The following is a 20,925-nucleotide window of genomic DNA, read 5'->3' as shown; positions in this document are numbered from 1 at the left end:
GCACGGGTTTCGAAAGAATCGATCCACTGAAACAGCATTACTGACTCAAAAAGAAATCATTAAAGATATGTTTCAAAATAAGGAAATAGGTGCAGGCATATATATAGATTTTACTAAGGCTTTTGACTTGATAAACCACAGAATTTTACTACATAAACTGGCAAGCTATGGTGTCCGAGGAAAAGCTCACGATCTTATGAAATCGTATTTGTCGAACCGAACAGAATATGTTGACTTTAAAAATTCGTTGTCTTCAATACAAAATATTCATGCAGGAGTCCCCCAAGGAAGCATATTGGGACCGCTCTTATTTTTAATCTATATAAATGATATTGTGCAATGTGTAACCGATGGAAAGATTGTATCCTACGCTGATGACACTTCGGTGTTCATAACCGGGGGATCAGAAAATGACATTGAAGAGAAAGCAATCAAAACACTGAGTGCATTAAATACGTGGGCAAAATCAAATTGTTTGAAGATTAATTCTAAAAAGACAAAAATAATATTGTACTTTCCAAAAGGAAAGATAATTTCTAGGCCGTTGAACGTGTTCTTATGCTCTGATACTGTTGAAATTGTAGATTCTGTTAAAATCCTTGGTGTTATATTTTCAAAGCATTTGACTTGGAATGATCATGTTGACTATATCAGATCAAAAGTGTCTTCAGCTGTCGGTGTCATGTTGCGGCTGCGCGGTATTCTTCCTGTGAAAGTTAGGCTATTGCTATACAACTCATTAGTTCTTTCTCTTTTGCAATATTGTTGTACCGTTTGGGGCACTACGGGTGTCACAAATTTATCCAAGCTTCACCTTCTTCAAAAAAGAGCTGTAAGATGTATTGCTGGTGTTCCTTATTGTTCCCCCACGCATAACTTGTTTTTAAAATATGAAATCCTGCCAATCTATAGTTTATACAATTATAGACTTTTAATGATCTATAAACGCTCTTCACACAGTGATGAACATTACATTAGTTATCTGGCAAAACTTGAGAAAAACACGCATATCCTGCAGACTAGACATAAAGAAATTTGGTTAGTGCCGACGCCTAGGGCATATTATACAGAGCAGTCTCTTTCTTATACTGTCCCAGTATTATTAAATAAATTAAACAAAGAATTGTTTGACCCCTTTCAGCATTCGAGTGATGTTATTAAGCGATTTTTTCTTAGCAAGATTACGTAATGTTGCACTCAGTTTAAACCTATACCTGTTATTATTTTTTTTTCGTTTCCCCATGACCACTTATTTGTTTTTCTAATACCTATGTTTGTGCTGCAATGCATAGCGCTGTTTTTACAAAGTGTTTTGTTATTTTGTTTCAGTGTTTATTTGGAAAATTGAAAATCTCTGCCTCTGTACTGTACTGCCAAGTTGATAAAGGGGGCAGGACCTCTGTCAAGCTTACGAGCTTTTAGTCCTGTCTCCTTCTCTGTCCAAGAGAAAAATAAAGACTGAATTGAATTGAATTGATTGGGGGCGGGGGGGGGGGGGGGGACTGTCGTTTTCTTTAGCCCCGTTCTAACGGTAATATAACGGCTTGCACTCAACTTCAACAAGTGATGTCGATGTACGACACAAGTCATCATTCAAGTTGGCCCAGGACACGCTCGGTAACATTTAATTTCCAGCCCACATTTCCTTTCTAGCGGTATCACCGAGTCCTCGCCCCCGCTACATCATTGTATAGTACCGCAACGCCTGCCGGAGAAGCGCTTCAGTTGGTCGCAACAAATCTCGTGTATATCGCTGTTGTACGAGTTGACCGTAAACATTGTGAAAAGACAACGAAAGAGAGCAATGCGTGGGGTGTGGTGCAAGAGACTGAACACATTTCTGTGTCTCCTCAAGGCCCTGCACAATCGATGAGCTCTAGGGAATAGTAAGCGCAAAGGTGTGAGTGATTTTAAACGAGAAAAGAAAGAGATAAGTACAGCGCCGTTACTGCCTCTCGTGCGAGGGCACCTCCACAGCGCTGTACTGGTGGGGGAAAGAGATAAAGAGAGTAGGGGAGAAAGAGTGTATAGAGGTGAGAGAGGAGTCTAGCTGTAAGGCACGTCAAAGCTATCGCGCATAAGCGCAAGGTCTAACGCATCCCGCTCGCTCGGACGCCTACTGCTAACTGCACGCGTGGTGCAAGCCCATGTAGGACCGCTTTCGAAACTTCGCGAGGCGCCTTTGGACCAGAACACTTTGAATCTGACAAGCAAATAAATGCCATCATCACCGATAGACGGTTGTATACGCTGTAGTTACACGTATGAGCTTCGATATTGCATGATCTTTACTGGCGATGCAGAATGCATCGCGTATATTGCAAACGGACAATGTCCTTATTATACTTCTCTTTCCCCAAGACGAACATAGGGTCGCCTTTAGTCTCTTGGCGCATATGAACCATCCCCCGTAATAAAGCTTTAGCTTCGTCATCAAAGCTATTTGTGAGGCAACATTAAAGCGCTAAAAGGTTGAGTGCATCAAAGCATTGCGCGCTTAAATGAAGCGACGTCTGACACGGGTCCAGCCGACGCCGAGAAATGCCTATATATGTGTATAGCGACGAACGTAACAGAGCACAACCAAAACAGCTCCGGGACGAAAATAGCCCTGCCATATGTGGTAAGCGCTACGTTGTTATCATGTGCTGCTCTGCCGATTTGCTGTTGTGTCTACCTAGTTTGTGCCTGCGCTGTTTTGCCTGCGCTTTGACGTACGCTCTTTCGTACTAGTGAGCACCAGTACACCGGAGTGGCTCCGGCGGGATTGGAACTTCGTGCATTCCGACATGACGCGAGTCTTAAAGCCATGCCAAAAAAAAAAAATCATGTTTAGACTGGCGAAGTATCATTTCAAAACTCTCGAACTCTTTGCCAGAAAAAAAAAACATTATTGACGTATTTCACTGTATTTTTACGCTTTCCTGCTGTTTTTATGTAATAAATGTTACCAAATGTTTCCTGCTTATTTCTTAGTTTTTCTTTTATTTACTTCATTACGCACATCAGTCTCTGATAAGAATAAACTCGAGCAGATGGTGCAAAGCTCATAACGCGACGTAGACCTGGTACGACAATTTCAGGACGTTGTCGCCGCCGTTGTCCCGTTCTTACATCTTCTCCGATCTAACAAGCCTCCGCTCGCAGTCCAACTCACGCATTCGGTATCCCAATGTGTACTACACCTATCTGGTGTTCGTGTGACGCCAAGCGGGCGTGTGCGGAGCAGGGAGCTTAGTGAAACGGGAGAGGGCGAATATACCTGTAAGCTTGTCCCTCGCTGCGTACACTTCGCCGTACGTGCCTTCACCGACCACCTTGACCAGCTGGAACCGGTCACCCGGCGCCGGCATGCACAGCAGGTCCAGGTGCTTCGAGATGCCCCGGTAGTAGGCGGCCACCTTAGGATCATGCTGCTGGTGCTGCTCGGGAGACGCGCCTGCGCGTGCGCAGCTGCATTAAGGAACTCGAGCATTTTCGATTCTGCGCTGTTTAAGCACACTTAACCGTTGTGCCAAAGAAAAAAAAAAAGGTAACTTACACATCATATCACCAACGCTTCGCACCCTGATGGAGTTTTATTTTATACTTTCATGTCGTCCCACCATGTTAACGTCAGTGAATGCACTTGTCACTCAAATCTGGAAGTACCATGGGAGCGGCGTACGCTTTAGATACAGATTATTTATTATTTATGTATCATTTGCAGATACTACCATCTTGCGTTAGCAAGCCATCGCAGGAGTGAGTTCATAAGTCTTGAAAACAAAGATTAGCAAACATAATTGAGTGATTGAATAACAAATTGATCACGAGGTAATTCAGGCAAGGACACTTCAATGTTATTCCAAAGTTCTATTGTGGGGGGGAGGGAAGGGAAACCTAAAACAATCCAAAGATGGCTTTAGGGAAACAAGGTTCAAGGGATGGTTCCTTCTGGTACGGGGTGCTGTGCAACTTGTGAATACAGTGGGCAATTTAATGCGGGAGTGTTGATTAACTATTTTGTGCATGAAAATGATGCGCTCGCGTTTACGTCTGAATTCTAGCGGAAGCAGTGATAGCTCGGCTGCACAAGAGGTAGGGAAGAAGAGGTGGTCATAGCGGCGAAAAATAATTTGCACTGCTTTCTTTTGCTCTAATTCAATATTATGTACATCGCAGACATGGTGAAAGGACCAGACAGTGGACGCGTATTCGAGTACTGGCCTTATCAAGCTTTTGTAGGCGGTCAGTTTGCATTCTTTAAGTGTATTCTTAAGGATTCGCTTTTAGTAGCCTAACTTTCTCTGTGTTTCACACAAATTATGTCTGTGTGCTTGTGCCATTTCAAGTTAGACATGAAAGTTATTCCTAAGTATTTATACTCTTTAACACTGGCCAGAATATTACAGTTATAACCACACGTGAAGCTTAGATGTTGTTGTTTTTTATTTGTAAATGTAATCGATACAGTTTTCTTAAAATTAATAGCCATCAGTACCATTTCCTGCTCCAGTCACAGAAAAGTGACAACGCTTCGTTTAATTTCTTGGTTGGTTCGGTTAAAAACACTGGAATAAAGGCCGCAATCATCAGCGTATAATCTTATTTTAACAGAAGAATCACCAATGGCCCGAACAACATCATTAATATGAATAAGAAGCGCGAGTGGCCCCAAGACCGAGCCTTGGGGGACCGCCGAAGTCACATTGATTGTTTCCGACTGTGCATGAATAAAATCGACGCACTGAGGCCTCGAACGTAAATAATCAGTTAACCAGGCAAGGAGCTTTTCTTGTTTAATGGTTAATCTAAGTTTATGGAGGAGCTTACTGTGACGTAGCGTATCAAATGCTTTTGAGTAATTTGTGGATACTGCGTATTTCTGTCCTATTAAATTTATTGCTGAGGCAGTGTCATGGCTGAACTAGATTAGTTGCGATTAAGTAGAAAAGCCTGACCGAAAGCCGTGTTGTGTCTGAGATAGAACGTTAACGCTCGGCTAAGTACTCCGCAATTTGTTTGCGAATTATATGTTCTAAGAATTTACAGTAGGGTGATCTCAAGAATATTAGCGTGTTATGATACGCCTGCTGCCGTCTTTATTAATAGGGATGATTCGGGCATTTTTCCAGAGTAAAAGTACAGTTGATGTTTCCAACGACTGCTTAAAATTACTGTGAAGTATCGCGAGCTCGACTCGGAATATTGTTTTAAGAACATATTTGGAATACCATCTGGTCCTTCGCTCATTGTTGTGTCTAAATTAAGCAATAGGTTATGCACACCGGGCGCGACAATGTATGCTTGGGAAGGGTGCTAATATTACGGTGGCATTAAATAGGGGTGTGGTTCCGGCGTCCAAAGTGAAGACGGATCTGAAGTGATCGCTGAAGGCCCGAGAAATGGCCGAAGGGTCAGAGCAGGATACATAATTCAGAATGAATGAAGAAGGGTTCTGATCAGGAGGAACGACTGCTTTCCAAAACTTGACTTTTTTTTTCATGAAAGTAACCAAAGTATTGTTGAAGCAAAATGTTTCGCTTCAGTGCTTTTAGCATTTAGTGAAGCTTTCAGGGACGCCATTAGGCAGGTCTCGTTGAGAGAAAGAAAGATATACGGCGCTTCCGAAGCCCTTTAATGAGACGAATGAGCTGAATTATTTCTCTTGGGTATCAACATTTTTTACCGTTGCACTTTGTAGACCTGTAAGGGACGTAGTGATGTATGCAATGTTTTACTGTGCTACAAAATATTGCCAGCAATCTGTCTACATGGCAAGAATTACTACATGATAAGAAGTCGTCAAACGGTGAAGCAAGCATGTCAATAATACAATTGTCATCCGCACAGGAAAAATTGAGAACATTTCTGTAGGATGGCTGTAGGAGCACAATTAATTTTTCCTAATGTTTAGTTTTCATTGTTGTAAGTCTTGGTTGACAAGTAGATGAAGTTATGCTGGCCGCACTGAAACTGTCTAGCTTTTAGGTCGACAGCTCGACAATGGCCAGCAGGCAGGCTAAGAATTTTCCTTTTGGCTATGTGGCTATTTTTGGGCTACATCTTTTTCCTGCGTAAAATAAAAGTAAAAAGAATAGTTCAGCAGAAATGAAAAGCACGCTGAAATCAAAATGCAGACTACAGCAGGTTAAAGAAATTGAGCGCGTCTGCTACAAAATCAAAATTTGCAATTTCTTTGTGAGAGAACACATGTGCATGTCAAAAGGTCAAGGATCGCGTCCTTTTGATATTCTTAATTTAAAAAGCTGGCCTCAGGAAACACGTTTCCATCCGCGAACTAACGCTACCCGCGCGCGCCAGTGGACATAGTCTGTTGCTAGCTGTCTCCACATGTGAGCTTTCGTCGTCCTAGGTACGTTTTAAGCCTGAGGTGCTTTTAGCTCCCGTTGACGGTGTGCCGCGGGTGACCTCGGCTCCAGAGCGGAGGGACAACACCGAGCTGAGCCTAACCGAGATTTGCCGAATTTTCTGCCTGCCGCATGGCGCCTGCGAGGCAATTCGTTCGGACACTTCCTGCCCAAATAGCCCTTTCTCCAAACCCAACGTAGAACATATATCCTCTTCCGTTGCCCCACAGCAGCCACCACAGCCATCCGTTCCCTACACAACTGCAAACCCTCCTCCGGTTTTCGCTATCGCTAAACTTATCAAATGCCGCCGTCGAACGAGTGTTCAGCTGCAGGTCTCGCTCATTAAAACCGACCTTCGAAATAGAATGTCGAGCGAGACATTGGTAGCGCTCCTTCACGTGATGTTTGTCCTGGCCAGGAACGGAGGCTGCTGCAAGGATTTTAAACCGGGCCAAGAATTTTCGTCCCGTTTCAGCTCTGACATTTGGTATGGACCAAGCAGTTCCACTTCGCAATAAGCTCGTGATGCTTAATCATAGCATACTTCTTTATGTCTATATAGCCTACTATGTTTTGTGTTAAACTTTGTCTTGCAATTTTTTTGTAGTTTTACGTTTAGTGTATTGTGTGGTGTTAGGCGAAATTATCATGAGCTGTAAGTAATAATACTGAACGCCTGAATGCATTCCATGGCTTAGCGTGTTTAGTGCGCGGTGCTATTTGTGTGTCGTTCTTTTCGTGATATTTTGGTGCTCTGGGAAAAATAAAACAGAGCATTTGCAATGAAGACCGCATTTGCCTTATCATGAATTTGCCTGCATGCCAGTGTTTCTGCACTTCTTGCGATTGTGCAGCATCTGTTTTCCGTGCCGCATGACCTCCGTGACGATGCGCGCGGAGGTCATGCGTGGTCATGCGTGGGAAAACTAACATGGAGGTATTCTTGCCGAAAATAATTCAATATGCTTAAGAAATGACTTTACAAAAAATACAAATCTTTTTGGCTACTTTTGGGCTACTCAAAAGTTTCGCTTTTGGCTACATTTGGGCTACTGCGGAGGCCAATTTGGCTTCCTGTGGTTGGAGTGATCTGGCAACCCTGCACCCCACGTATGTAATGTCTACGGCACTGTACTGACTACGTCGTTCGCCAACTATAGAAGTTTAGGCTGTGAATCGCGACTGCTCTAGCAAGTCACAAAAAGTGTATGGTGAGCTCTGCGCCGCAGACGCAAGGGCCGCTTGAACGGTTGCGTTGGAACACGTTCGAAGTTTTCGATCATTCGTGATAGCACTAGCCGTTGTGTTCTCGATAAACACGGCGAAGTACACGCTGGAACTCAGCGCAACTTTTACAGCGAAGGCTGTAAATGACTAACCTTCCTTAGCTTTTTCGGCGTCCGGCAACGGAAACGGGCTCGGCGGTTTCTAACAAACCCATACACAATGGGTTTCAAAGTTTGTTTGTGATCACGTTCGGGTGCAGTGCGGCGGCGCAGATGGTAAAATGCGGAACAGATTAGAATGGTCGCCGTGAAAAATAGCGTGATGTCAATGTTATCGCGGCATATAAGCAGGAGAGGTATAACGGCGCTAAAGTACAGCCGCGTTATCGATGAGGCGGGCACGTATAGTTAGTACACCCGAAGAACAACATGCGTACGAGGAGCGCCGGAGGGAACAGCAACGAGCATGTAAACGGCGCCGGCGCGAAACGACCACCGAGACGAAGAACGTTCTAGCGATGCTGAATGAACAAACGACAACCATTCCACTCTGTGAAGATGGAATGGCAGCGAAACCACTTTGCTTTTCGTTTGAGAGCTTTGACATTCCATCTTCGCAGAGTGGAATTGTTGTTATGGCGCCTCTTATGTGCCCAGTTTGAATTTAGCTTGCTAAGGCGAGAATCCGTCAATGCCACGCAACAGGTACACCTCATTGTTCATAATAAAAGTTTTTACCATGAGCACCTACCTCCTCCTCCGCCTGCTCCGCCATTGTAGCTGCTGCCAGTGTTGAGGGGAAGGGGCTTCAGCAGGCGGTACCGGTGAGACTCCTCCATTATTTCACTGTGTCTAGCGAGGCCTGCGACCCAATGAAAAGAATTCTGCATTACTGGCAAGTCATTAGCATTGCTGTCACAACTGTTGCCAACAATAGTGCCACTACATCCCTAATAGTAAGAACTCGCGGTGCTTGCTTGTTTGTTTCGTAAGGAAGTCCCGCGATCTCTACCGCGAAATGTGACGACCTTTATTGAAATTACTGTCAACTAGTGAATGCCAAAATGTGCCGAGCATACCGCAGATGAATAAGCGAATACTTCCAGGTGATCTTGTGGACTTAAAACTGCGGTGTTAGTTTTGAATAGGGAACATCGCACTTGGTCCATCTGAACATGCGCTCGTTGGCGTGGCTTCATATTAACAAACCGCTCAACAGATTCTACGTGGTTAAAGACTGCGCTTTGCCCTCTCCTTACCTATGTCCACACTTCTGCGAAGATTGTTAACATGAAATCGTGCTTGGTACCACATTATTTGCGTCAACTATATTGTTCAGGCTTCTTATGTACCAAACATCGCGGGGGCAATGTATGAACCGGTGTTCGGAATGCTTCTATTTCTAAAGCGCCATCAACTATTTGCCGTCGTAGGGGCTATCGTATACGGTCATCACGCCGACTGGAACGAGGGGCGAACACCCGAACTCGGTCCTCCGACGATGCGCTCATATATACGCATGAAACGTTGTGTATATGGGGCGTGGACTTCCAAATAGTCATTTCGTAGAAAACTTGTTCCAAATGTTGAGTAAGAAAGTTGCAACTCTAGTATGCAATACGCTTCTTTCGCGTAGGGATAGCCATAGAAACTTTCACTTAAAATGATTAAAGTAGCACATGGTCGCTCGGCATATATATGGTAAAAATAGTAGGCAACGCTTCCACACGTTCTTCACGGTAAACTTTACCACCGTGAAAATGATGTTTCTACCGTTAAATTTTGTATGTTTTTAGTGCGTCTCGGCAAGTCCGGACGATTCATTACAAATGACGGGGTCAGTTATTCTGTTGAACAATGCGCACCAAAGAAGCCAACCTTGTCATCAAGTTAGCGTGCCCCCTCCCCCCCTCCACAAAGAGAGAGAGAGAGAGAGAGAAAGGAAAGCAGCTGTAAACGCTTAGCATTCTCTTAAAGTTATTAGGATCAAAACGCAGGTCGCTGTACAGCAGTAAGCCTACTATCGAGCAGCACATAATTTAGCAAGTAGTGTTGACTTTCAATTCAGAATAAATCAAGGCATGCAGGAGATCGCTGAGACGAAACCGCTCGGTTGCAACCAAAACGTTGGCTCCGATGAGTACACCGGGTTGCGTTCCGATTAAAGAAGCAACGGTCAAGCAACGCACCTTCGCCTTCGTTCTTGGGTAGTTCATCTTGACACGGACCTGAAATGGCAGAACAGGAGGCACCATTAGGTAACGGCAACCAGACGCACGTACACTTCGGCACAAGCATAAAAACAAGCGCACTCTTAACGGCCGTGATCCTCTGCATCCTTTTGACCTGTTCCCGCTGAACGGCCCAACACTGGCGCCTTCGGCGTTCCACGCGAATGGCCATAGCCATGCGGCCGTGGTACCTCTCCGAGAAGCTCCCTTTCACGGCCATGGTGTTTGCTTGCGACGCTGTCGGCATCGGGAGTTGCTACGTAGATTTCGGTCTGTGCTTGCCTCGCGGCGACGGGCGGGAATTTTGACGAAGTGAATCCAATTGGCTTAGCCTAAGCTTGACGCGGACGACAGAGAAGTCCCAGTCACCCCGGGCTGGGGCAGAGCCCCGGCTTGGGGTTGACCAGCCGCCCGTCCACGCCAGCGGCCATTGTGGACACTTCGTTGTCGTTATAGCATGCCTTGGAGGGCTGTCCCCCACAGTGGGTTTGTGCCATTATACAAAGGATCATCATCATCATAGTCATAATCGTTTGCGAGCGTTTCCGTCTGCTTTGCAATCGACCGTTCAGCTGTAGCAGTTACGACGTTCTATCTCAATGAGAAAATCCTAAGGCAGACTCGCATATATCATTCTTGCACTTGCTCGTCAGAACCACCCTGATACACTGGCCGAACAAACGCAGCCCAGAGGACGACGGCCGGCAGTTCAAAAAGAACGCTCTCAGAAATCTGAGAAGCTCGCTAGTGACAACGTAATAGCTACTGACACTTTTTTGGGCAACGAGAAGGCAGAGGTGGGGATCCACTTTGACTCTATGCATTGATTTTACCATCTTCAAGGCCTTCCACACTTCACGCCCGTATTTCAGCCAGAATTACTAGCGATTGCCTTAACCTTACGAAAACTTCTCCAAGACGCTTCATTATCTGTTCTTGTGACTGACTTCATTTCTGAATATGCACAACACTTACCGCATCCTCAAATTCGACAATTATGTGACCATTTTGTTAAGTGGTTCCTCCGCAGCTACGACTAGTTCGCTTGCTCGAGCTCGGGCTGGATCGCAAGCGTCGTCGGCTGTGGCGTCCGCCGAGCTAGGCCTATAACCCGCCTTATCGCTGGCTGACAGCGGAGCCGTCACTGGACAATGCGCCGTTGTAACATGTTTCGCCGTGCGCAAAAGCCTAATTTCAACGAAATGGCGGATGCACTCGCAAAAACACCCCTCGGTGGCCCTGTTGCCTCCGTTGTGCCGGCTTTTGACCGCGGCTAGATATGCTACCGCGGCTAGGTACGCAGACCGTTTCTCCACATCTCACAATTTTGCAAAATCCACTCTCACACCTTCTTCTCACTTCCATAATCTATGTTTCCCCTGGAATAATGATTGGTGTCCGTCAAGACAATTTGAAAATTTTATTTTACAACACAGCGCTGTCATACTGTGCCGTTAAAATCTTATATAGATAGGTCTGACCTGGCTTTGTCCCCTCTGTGTTATTTTTGCAATGTACCTGAATCTATTGGGAATTATTTTTCTGCCGCTGGTTGTCAAGGCAAAAAAAAAAGAAGTTTAATTTGGCCAAGTTTGCCTATCACTAACTATTTTGAGACGGCAACAACTTATATGAAAGCCATTCTCTCCTTCGGGGCGTCTTCGCTGTGATTCAGCCTTTATTACAAGCGATTTTATTGCGATATATAACTTTATTAGACACAATACGATTGCGCTATTAAATTTTAAAAATTATTTATTGGTACTTTCCTTTTATTTCTTGGTCTTACATTACTTTATCGCAAGATGTATGACAACTTCTGGTTCCTACATTTTCTTTTATAATTCACGCTTTAACATTCTAGGTTTCATTTTGATTGTAATCGTATTAAAGACACTTGTAAAACACTTATAAAACAGCTTGCTTCTTGGCCCATCCTCTGTAGTGGGTATTAGCCATTGTTGGGATACAAAATGAAAAAAAAATCATTATCGCTCGCGGACATTCTCACGATAGGTGCCCTTTATATGTCACGTTACCGTCTCTAGAATAGTAGTCACGTTTTAAGATATGTATGCGGGTACCCTTGCGACTTCAATGCCGCCACTGGAAAGCTTCGTTGCTAAATTCTGTTCGTCACCCACCATTGTCTTACATTTACATTTACTTTAGTTGTTATGTTTGCATTAAAGAAACTTGTTCTTTTTATTTTCTTATGCGTATGGGTTCCTAAGCTGTCGTGTGTTATAATTTACATTTTTGCGTCGAACCCTGGCTAGAGCCCCTCCCCCCTCGCCATTTTTTTCTTTTATGTGCGACGTCTTATTACATTCTGGGCACAACAGCAACAAGAACGATGACGACAGTAATGACAACGAATTCACCTGCATTTATCCAGCTGGTGGGAAAATATTCATTATTCAGACTCAACTTCTTTACCCGTAACAACTCTCTCTGTCATCTCTCTCTCATCAAGCTCACTTCATATAGGTATATCGATTACCCCGCTCTCTGTCCTCCAAAGATGAGCTCTGATCACTTATATAAAAGGTTCAAAGAGAGTGGCCGTATCCTAATGAAATAAGGATGTGTTAATCAACCGAACAAATAACCGCAATAATATATGCCATTTACTTAAAGAAAGTACCTTGATGTCTTAAGTTGGCAAGTTGTTTGTAGAAGGACACCACGGGAAGGCCTTAGCGTCGCCGGAGATCGCGCGGGGTTAGATAAGCACTTAATTACTTATTTCTTGACATCAGTATTAGACAATTTCATACACCTTAAGGTTAGCTTACAAGGTTATGTTAGAACCGACGACCCCAAGAGGGGTGCACGGATAGATGTTTCGCGTAAGGTACCACGGTTATTACACAAAAAGTTCACAATCCTGCCTGAAAACTTGGTTTCCCTGAATGCTCAACATGGGCGAATCAACATCAGGTCCGCAGTACCAAATTTTTGACATTCCCATTACCTAGTAGAAGCGACATACTCGAATTTCTACATATTCAGCGCATTTTTTTTTCGCCTAATAGCTAAACGCGGCTTGCGCTATCGTGTCGATCTCTTCATGAAACGGGGCTGCGCGATCACATTGGGAACACTGAATCGCCCTTAGCTTGCAGCCACGCTTTAATTTACCCTTTCATCCTTTTGCTACATCATAAACCGCCATGCTTGTGGCAAAGCTTCAAACTGAAGAGAAGTTTTTACTACTACCTCTTCTTTGCGACCTCTACCTGTTCTCTGCCGAACAATGAGTCTTGGAGCCTGTGTGGAGGACACACCCCGCTTCCTCCAGTGGCAATGTTGTCCTTCGAATGTCGGTGCCCCTCACCGCTGCACCGGACGACGCACGCGCTACAGCGTCTGACACGCCCGCAAAAAGGTGTGAAGCGATGGCTCGTGCGGTGGGCCGCAGACGGTTATTGTGTTTAATTAAAGATCCATGACCCTGACTGCTCTGCCAGGCGACGAGCGCTGCACAGTGTAGCAACACGTCCGGCGAGAGATTGTTCGAGGCCATGCGGCTGATGATTCATAGGAGGAGACAAGAGGGGCTGGTGTACGCGATCAAACCGTGCTCTCTACAAGATCGATGGCCCTGGACAGCTGTGCTCGAACACTACAATGTGTCTCACACGTCCGCCAAAAAAAAAAAAAAAAAAAATGTCCTTACTCGACGGCCGACCACACTCACACGCGCTCCTGCCCATACGAGGAGGAGACAAGTGGGCGGGATATGTGACCAGGTCGTGAGCGCGCAGGAGGTTGCACAATGGATAGCACACGGTGGCGCGACTACGGCAGCATGCGAGGTCACCCCTGGGCCAATTTGCTCCGTCGACACAGCGCGGTGGCTAATAATGGCGTTGCGCGGCTTTTTGGGGCGACTCTGGGCCCTGTGTCGCCCCCCCCCCTCCCCCTCTTCTCTCGCCGCCACCCTGCCGGTGGCTTTCCTTTGTGGTGCGCTCGGCTGTGGCCGCCCGGCGACGACACGTCTTTGTGGAGCGCAACAAGGTCGCCCGTCACGGTCTCCCGGCTCCCAACTAGCACCGCGGAGGAAAGGCCTGGAAGAGGACGCCGTCGCCCCGAAGCCAGGAAGATGGAGATCTACACCGTCAGCCACGCGCCAAGTTTGTCACGTGCCAGCGACTCTCCAGACAACGGCACGCCAGCAACTCGTCTCCTCAAAAAAAAGAAAAAAAAGGAGTGAGTGAGTGTGTGTGTGTGTGTGTGTGAGAGAGAGAGAGAGAGAGAGAGAGAGAGAGAGGCCAATTTGCTCGCGCCTATGGCAACGACGGCTCTGTACTGTGCGTGGTCTCGAGCGTAGCGCTGCAAGAAACGCGAATAAAAAACGCAACGGCGCGCGGTGGTTCGTCTTCGCCGCACCGCACGCACACACGGCAACTCATCTTCACCGCGGTGCGTCGGACCCGCGGCGCGATGAAGCGCGTCGTGATTTTTCCACGCTGGTAAAGTATACGCGGGCGCCAGGTTCTTTAACAGAAATGAACAAACAACCGCTTATATTATGTGCGAACAGCGTGCTGCTCACGCCGTATAATAAGCACTTAAGAGCCAGACAGCATCATCTCCCGCCACAAACAAACAGAGGGCTTGATTTTAACGTTTGGTGTTTTGTATCCCGCTTGTTATTTTCTCCGCACACCACATTGTAAACATCTGTGCATTGTTTTGATCTCTTGTAGTAAGGCTTTGCTGTTGCTCTGCCTGGCGGCGATGCAGGCAGCGAAATATTTTGCGTCTCACATCATTAGTCAGTCCTCTTTCCTCGCACAATGCAAGGGTGCGAGATCATTTCTTTATCCTCCTAAGACCCCTTGTACAATATGTGGCCCGTTGCTTTCAAATCTCATTTATTTTTTTCATTCACTCCAATGCGATTACTCAAAATAATCATTCCAGATATGAAGTCCGGTGCATGTGCAATTGTGCAGAAGTGAGTCACTCATATTCTTGTGATCCGCTTTCCAGAAATTTGGCACTGACTTGATCTAGACCTCTGTGCTGTTACAGACGGCGGAAAGCAACCTTGAAGTGTGTTTCGAATTCTTTGAGATTGCGTGAAAATCCAGGATGAAACAGTTACACGGCCAATGTACTCACGTAGTTTCATCTCCAACTTTGCGTTTAGGCTTTAGGCAATGAAATGCCGTTTTTATCGTAGCAAGCATGAGGAGAAGATTACTTCTTTCATGTACACGAAGATGCAGCTTTGACATCTTATTGTGCTATTTAAAATTTGAAAAAAAAATTACGAACCATTGCCTACCGGAAAATGGGGGTAAGCGAAGCTTGTGCTGCGTGCACCTGACCTTCGTCACGCTTAAGTAGCCCACAGGTAACGGTGCCGGATTGCTTCGGCCTCCCGCTCCCTCAGCTCGGTATCTTCTCGTTGCTGTCGGATTGCCTGGGCCTGGGCGACTCGTCGTTAGACGCCGGGCGCGTTGGAGCGCGTTGGCGGCGCCTGTGCGTCGAATCATCGGTCAAATTATAGACGCTGTTGTTCTTGCCAACGTGAAGTAAGGTGAGCGCGCGTTCATGCTACGCCTGAATATGCGCAGCCCTTAACGGCTGGGTCGGCTCGCCGACGGCGAGCCCTTTCGCGGCTGAGTTCCCGCAGCCGCTCGTCGAACGCTGCCAGTTCCTTGGGGGAATGCGCTGCCGTCCCATCCGTTTTCCGAGAATGAACTGAACGGAAACGAAGCCGGCGCAGTGCGCACGAAACCCTTGCCTGCCCTTTCCCTCCCCCGCGGAAGCGGAACGGGTCTGATTGGTTGCGGCATCCTTGCTCTATCATCTGTCACTTCCCACTCCCTCTCCCCTGACGACGCTTCGTCGTGCTCCCTCACGGGTTGCAGAATCAAGCGTCTCTCCTTTCTTTAGATCACTATCACCATCATCATTACTCACGCTCCGGCGCTGGCGCAGTTGCAACTCGTCAAACCGTCCTTTCCCGTAGCTGCTCTGGGAGCAACTGGGTTTCTGCGTGGCCCCGACAACGCCACTTGCGAGGCAATGCAAGTTGAAATAATATCGTTTTCGTAACATACCAGTCGACAATAAAAACAGTTCGAAGAGCAGTTATGTCCCATAGATGTATTCGGGTATCAATAAATTATAACGTCGCTTAACGAAAGAGAATACTGAGGATGGCAATCTTGTTCTATGATGGTATAAGGTATAATGGTGTGACAAAACAACAACAACAACAACAACAATAAGACTATGTGCTCTCGCTTGTCCTCGTTGTTAATTCGTTCTGAGAACTTCGTATACGTCAACTACGTTCATGCTCACTTGAGTTACCGTGATGCTTCGAAAGTATACGTGTTTGCGAGACGCATCGACCGTCTTTTGCATTCTTATATCTTGCATGTTCGGGAAGACAACCACACAGAGATAACGTTTCATGGTTTGTGCGGTACGAATAGAGAATGCAGCGAGTTCGGGAAAACAGAGGCTCGCTGTGGAACGCTGCTCGAACCCCTTTCTTGATTGCCCCGTAGCTCCCTCGCCGTTCGCATCAGTGACCATCCATCACGTTGGCGAGAACGAGTTCTCGCGCTGCATTTCGTCCGTCGCAAGTCACTGCGTCGCGAAACAGGTCACTTCAACGAATCCGAGGGATCTTTCGATTGCGCGAAGTTATCCTTTGGTTCTGCGTTCATGAACCAGCCAGCGGCAGCCGGTGCGTAGCGTATAGGCTTCGGCCTCAAGTCAAACTCGCGCCGAAATGAAATTCTCCGTTCCATGGTGTATAGTGACCGCGAACAGGCGCGGCCGCTGTCAGTCAAGTACTGCACCGCTGCACATTCATCACTATTTGGCCTGCATGAACTGCCCCTGAGATAGGACCGTGGGCCAAACAATGAAATCTTCCTTACCTCAGTAAGGAAGCCTTCATTGCAGTGAGGCTACCTTATGTCACTCTGAAAGGTTCCTTACTGAGGCGCCCTCGGTGAAGGCTTCCTTGGTGCTTCCTTGGTACTTCCTCAGCATAAGAAGCCAAACAATGAAATCTTCCTTACCTCACTAAGGAAGCCTTCACTGGGGTGAGGCTACCTTATGTCACTCTGAAAGCTTCCTTACTGAGGGGCCCTCGGTGAAGGCTTCCTTGGTGCTTCCTCAGCGTAAGGTAGCTCCAAAGCTACCTTCATGCGTCCTTACGCCGCTCCTGGCCCTGAACGAGCGCTTCACCTCACTGCTTAACCACGTGGCATTCGCTTGCGCATGCGCACTGTCGCCCACCTGCGGAGAAGCGCGAGCACGGTACGTCTTGCCAGGCATGTTCGTTTCAGTCACGCGTGCGGCATGAAAGCGTTGCTAGGCGTTGCTAGGCGTTGCAAGACGCCGGCGTGCCAGCGTTGCTGGAGCACATCAAGTTTTGCACTGTAATGCTCAACTTTTTTTTAACTTTAGTAAACGAAACTAGAAGAAAGCGTCCACGCTTCTCTATATTAGCTATTCAATTTAAAGATTGTGCGACGATACAACATTTTTTAATAGAATAATGGTGTTCGGGGAAATATTTGAAGAGATAATCTCGAACCCAGGCACGCGGCAACCGCTCCTTAGGTGAGGACGGGTGAAGGGAGCTTTCAGAGTACGCTTGCTTCCTCCTACGGTCCTTCGCTGTAAGGAGGCCTCACGTAAGGTTAGGAAGCGCTCGAAGGAAAGGAACTAGGGGTGTGCGAATATTCGGAATTTCGAATACGAATCGAATATTTTCCATATTCGAAGCGTATTCGATTCGAGAAATGCATGTTCGGACATTCACGAATATCCGAGGACGGCCGAATAACGGTGGAAACGGCGAATATTCGGATAGACTGCGAATAATTGAGCAATTAACCAATTGTATGCTTGCTCCGCATTCTCCTAAGAACATGTTTATTAACTGAGAACTTCGCATGATCCGCTCATTATCTGTATGCTCTGTTTCAGTCTATCTGCTTCAGGCATTTGAGACATGATCAGTTTCGGTTTCTTTTTCACCAAGCTTTAGAATTCCAATTATTTTGGAATGTCCCATTGCCTTGAAGGTTGCAAAGGCAACTCAGGGTTTTCTAACATTGATTCAAAATGTATCAAGGCTCTTTGTGCGGAGTGGAAATTTGATGAAGTGGCCAGCCTAGGCATGTTTCTTGATCCGCGCTTTATGGCCACAGTTCATCAGGCATCTGGTCAGATGATCTGGCTGAAAAACCTTGTGACAAGGGAGCTCCAGGAAGCCGTCGTGGAACACCGTGGGGACACCGCCGTGCCAGCGTCGACTTCGTGTCCACTGGTGGCATCGAGTGTATGGAATGCTTTTGACGATCTAGTGATGAACAAAGAGAAGACACATTTGGCATCTGCCCCTGAGAGGGAAGTTACAGACTACGCGCAAATGCCTCTTCTGGAAAGGGGCATGAATCCTTGTGAGTGGTGGCAGTCCATTGGCCGCTTCAGGTACCCGCTTTTAAGTGCACTCGCCCGGAAGTACTTGGCGATCCCTGCCACTTCAGTTCCTAGTGAAAGAGTCTTTTCTGCCGGTAGAAATGTGACAGTGCATAGAGAGCGTTTACTTTCTGGCCATATTGAGCAGTTAATTTTCCTTCACGACAATCTGTAACAAGCGTTTTAACTGACTGAGGGCATTACCTGAGTCCATTATCTATAATTGAGTACCTCTTTAATTTGAAGCAACCTTGTAAAATGCAATGTTATTTTTAAAAGGGTAATAAAGCTATTGTTACCTGTCTTGCAATTTTTTAATACTACACATGTATTCGATATTCGACTCGATATTCGAAGAGAGTTCTTCGACTTATTCGTATTCCATTCGTAATCGAAAATTTCAATATTCGCACACCCCTAAAAGGAACGTTTTATTGTTTGGGCCAAGCTACCTTCATGCGTCCTTACGCCGCTCCTGGCCCTGAACGAGCGCTTCACCTCACTGCTTCACCACGTGACGTTTGCTTGCGCGTGCGTGCTGTCGCCCACCTTCGGAGAAGCGCGAGCACGCTACGTTTTGCCAGGCACGTTCGTTAAAAAGTCACGCGTGCGGCATGGAAGCGTTGCTAGGCGTTGCACGACGCCGGCGTGCCAGCGTTGCTGGAGCACATCAAGTTTCGCACTGTAATGCACTGCTTCTTTAGATTTAGTAAACAAAACTAAAAAATAGCGTCCACGCTTCTCTATATTAGCTCATCAACTTAGAGATTGTGTGACGATACAACCTTTTTTATTGAATAGTGGTGTTCTGGTGTTCGCCGAAAGCTTTTAAGAGATAATCTCGAACCCAGGCATGGCGGCAACGGCTCCTTACGTGAGGACGGGTGAAGGGAGCTTTCAGAGTAAGCTTGCTTCCTCCATCGGTCCTTCGCTGTAAGGAGGCCTCACGTAAGGTTAGGAAGCGCTCGAAGGAAAGGAACGTTTCATTGTTTGGGCCCGTGAATCGGAAAGGAGGAAAATTCGACGCAAACACGGAAGGCAGAGGAGCCCGTATACGCATTCATCTATCGTACACGGACTTGGTTCCGTTTTTTTTTCTTTCAATTTATATAGTAGTGCACTGGGTAATGGCATTTCGTTCTATAGCCTTGCCGTACGTTGAAGCACCGGCACACTGGCCATAGACACGTCCCACAGCGACAGCCGTTTTCTGAGCCCCCTCCCGCAATCGTGCTGTATACCTACAACAGCCGCACGGACTGTGTGCACGAAGTTGAAGGTGTGGGTGGCGCGCCATAAATAGCCCACACGCAGCTCCTAAAGAGTCTTCGCACATCCTTCTAGAGCTAGCTGTTGCTGCGGTGGTCACGGTGTATTGAGGCACGACGATTGAACGGTAGAAAGAGGTCGGTGTGTGCGGCTCTCTCTCTCTCTCTCTCTCTCTCTCTTTTCGTACGGATCTTAAAGAAGCAGCGCCTGAAGTCTCTCGCGCGGATGGTGGGCCAGTCGATTTCGTCTATTTGGCTTTGTTCTTCTCGTCGCGTTGCTCCGAGCTTTGCTCATCTCGAGCTGAATTCGCTTTCTCTCCGCTTCTGAACGCTTCTGCGCGACTGCGTCGCGTCATTACGCAAGGAAATCGAGTGGAACTAATCGGTTTCCTCGCGCTCGAAGCGCCCACCCCCTCGGCAAAGTCTTTCCTTCTGAAAAAGAAGGCGCCCATCTACGCGCACTCGATGCTTCTTTATGAGGTTTTGAGTGCTACTTAATTGAAAGCGTTCAGTTTGTAGCCACGCACGTAACAACACCTAACCACTTTTCCGTGGATGCAGCGATACGCGACATTTTTACAGCTATGTATGTCCACGCTATTATTAGTCGACTAACCCGACTACTCCGCTTCGAGAAAGTCACCCGTTACACATGCAACATTAATATTTGCAGGGTTTTTTTTTTGTGCCCTGACAACAATTGCAGTTTGAAGACTTTTCCCCGTGTTCTCAACCATCCTCGACTGGAAGTTCTTTCTCCACCCGACTGAGTTGAGCAGGGCGCCTCCCTATGACGGCTGAAGACGCCACACTTCTCGAGAATTGCATGGATGACCACAAAGCGCAATTAACATTTCTCTCGATCGTGGATGACCACAAAGCGCAATTAACATTTCTCTCGAGCGGTGGTGCTGTTATTTACTTTCTTCAGACGAGGTGGAGAGTTTAGTGGGAAAAAATGTTCTCGAATATGGGGCCTTATCATCCAATATACTGGAAAGTTAGGTGCGTCGTCATTTACTCGTGTGCGCTTTAGTTGTTTCTTCAAATAGGTGTTCGTAGCTATAAATAGTGCATGTGTGTGAGTTCTCAACGTTAAAATGATATTTTGGGTTGTTTTAGATGAATGTTGTTATTATCGCCGTGTTCGTTTCTGCTAGTCTGTAACTTACTGTACTTGCATTATTCAACTTGCTATTTGACTGTTTTATATTGATGCTACTTAGTATTTGATTCCTGTCCAAACAAAGCCTGACCCTTTGGCGTGCAGTAGCGAATGGATCTATAAATTTCAGTAAACAAACAGATACGTGGCATCGCTCGATCGTGCATGCGACGGTGATCAAGAGCGGTAATCGAAAGCAAAATTGCGTGT

At 46.5% G+C, this 20,925-nt stretch overlaps 1 protein-coding gene across 2 annotated transcripts in view; it reads right to left on the bottom strand.

The window, feature by feature from the left end:
• ninaC (STKc_myosinIII_N_like and MYSc_Myo21 domain-containing protein ninaC) overlaps positions 1–20,925 on the bottom strand; it is a 172,409-nt gene that overhangs the window by 86,100 nt on the left and 65,384 nt on the right. Inside the window, exons 1-4 of one of the 2 annotated variants that reach the window (XM_065434722.2) lie at positions 9,895–10,261; positions 9,772–9,810; positions 8,334–8,444; positions 3,263–3,439 (exon numbers count right to left, since the gene is read on the bottom strand). In XM_065434722.2, the coding sequence (XP_065290794.2) occupies positions 3,263–3,439; positions 8,334–8,444; positions 9,772–9,810; positions 9,895–10,060 (493 nt within the window). In that variant the 5' untranslated portion in view covers positions 10,061–10,261. Of the gene's footprint in view, positions 1–3,262; positions 3,440–8,333; positions 8,445–9,771; positions 9,811–9,894; positions 10,262–20,925 lie in introns of those variants that run through there. The other variant, XM_065434723.2, reaches the window with a different exon arrangement.

This window comes from Dermacentor albipictus, chromosome 1 (genome assembly GCF_038994185.2).
Source record: "Dermacentor albipictus isolate Rhodes 1998 colony chromosome 1, USDA_Dalb.pri_finalv2, whole genome shotgun sequence".
Classification (NCBI taxonomy): Eukaryota; Metazoa; Arthropoda; class Arachnida; order Ixodida; family Ixodidae; genus Dermacentor; species Dermacentor albipictus.
This window is presented reverse-complemented; position numbering and strand designations above follow the sequence as displayed.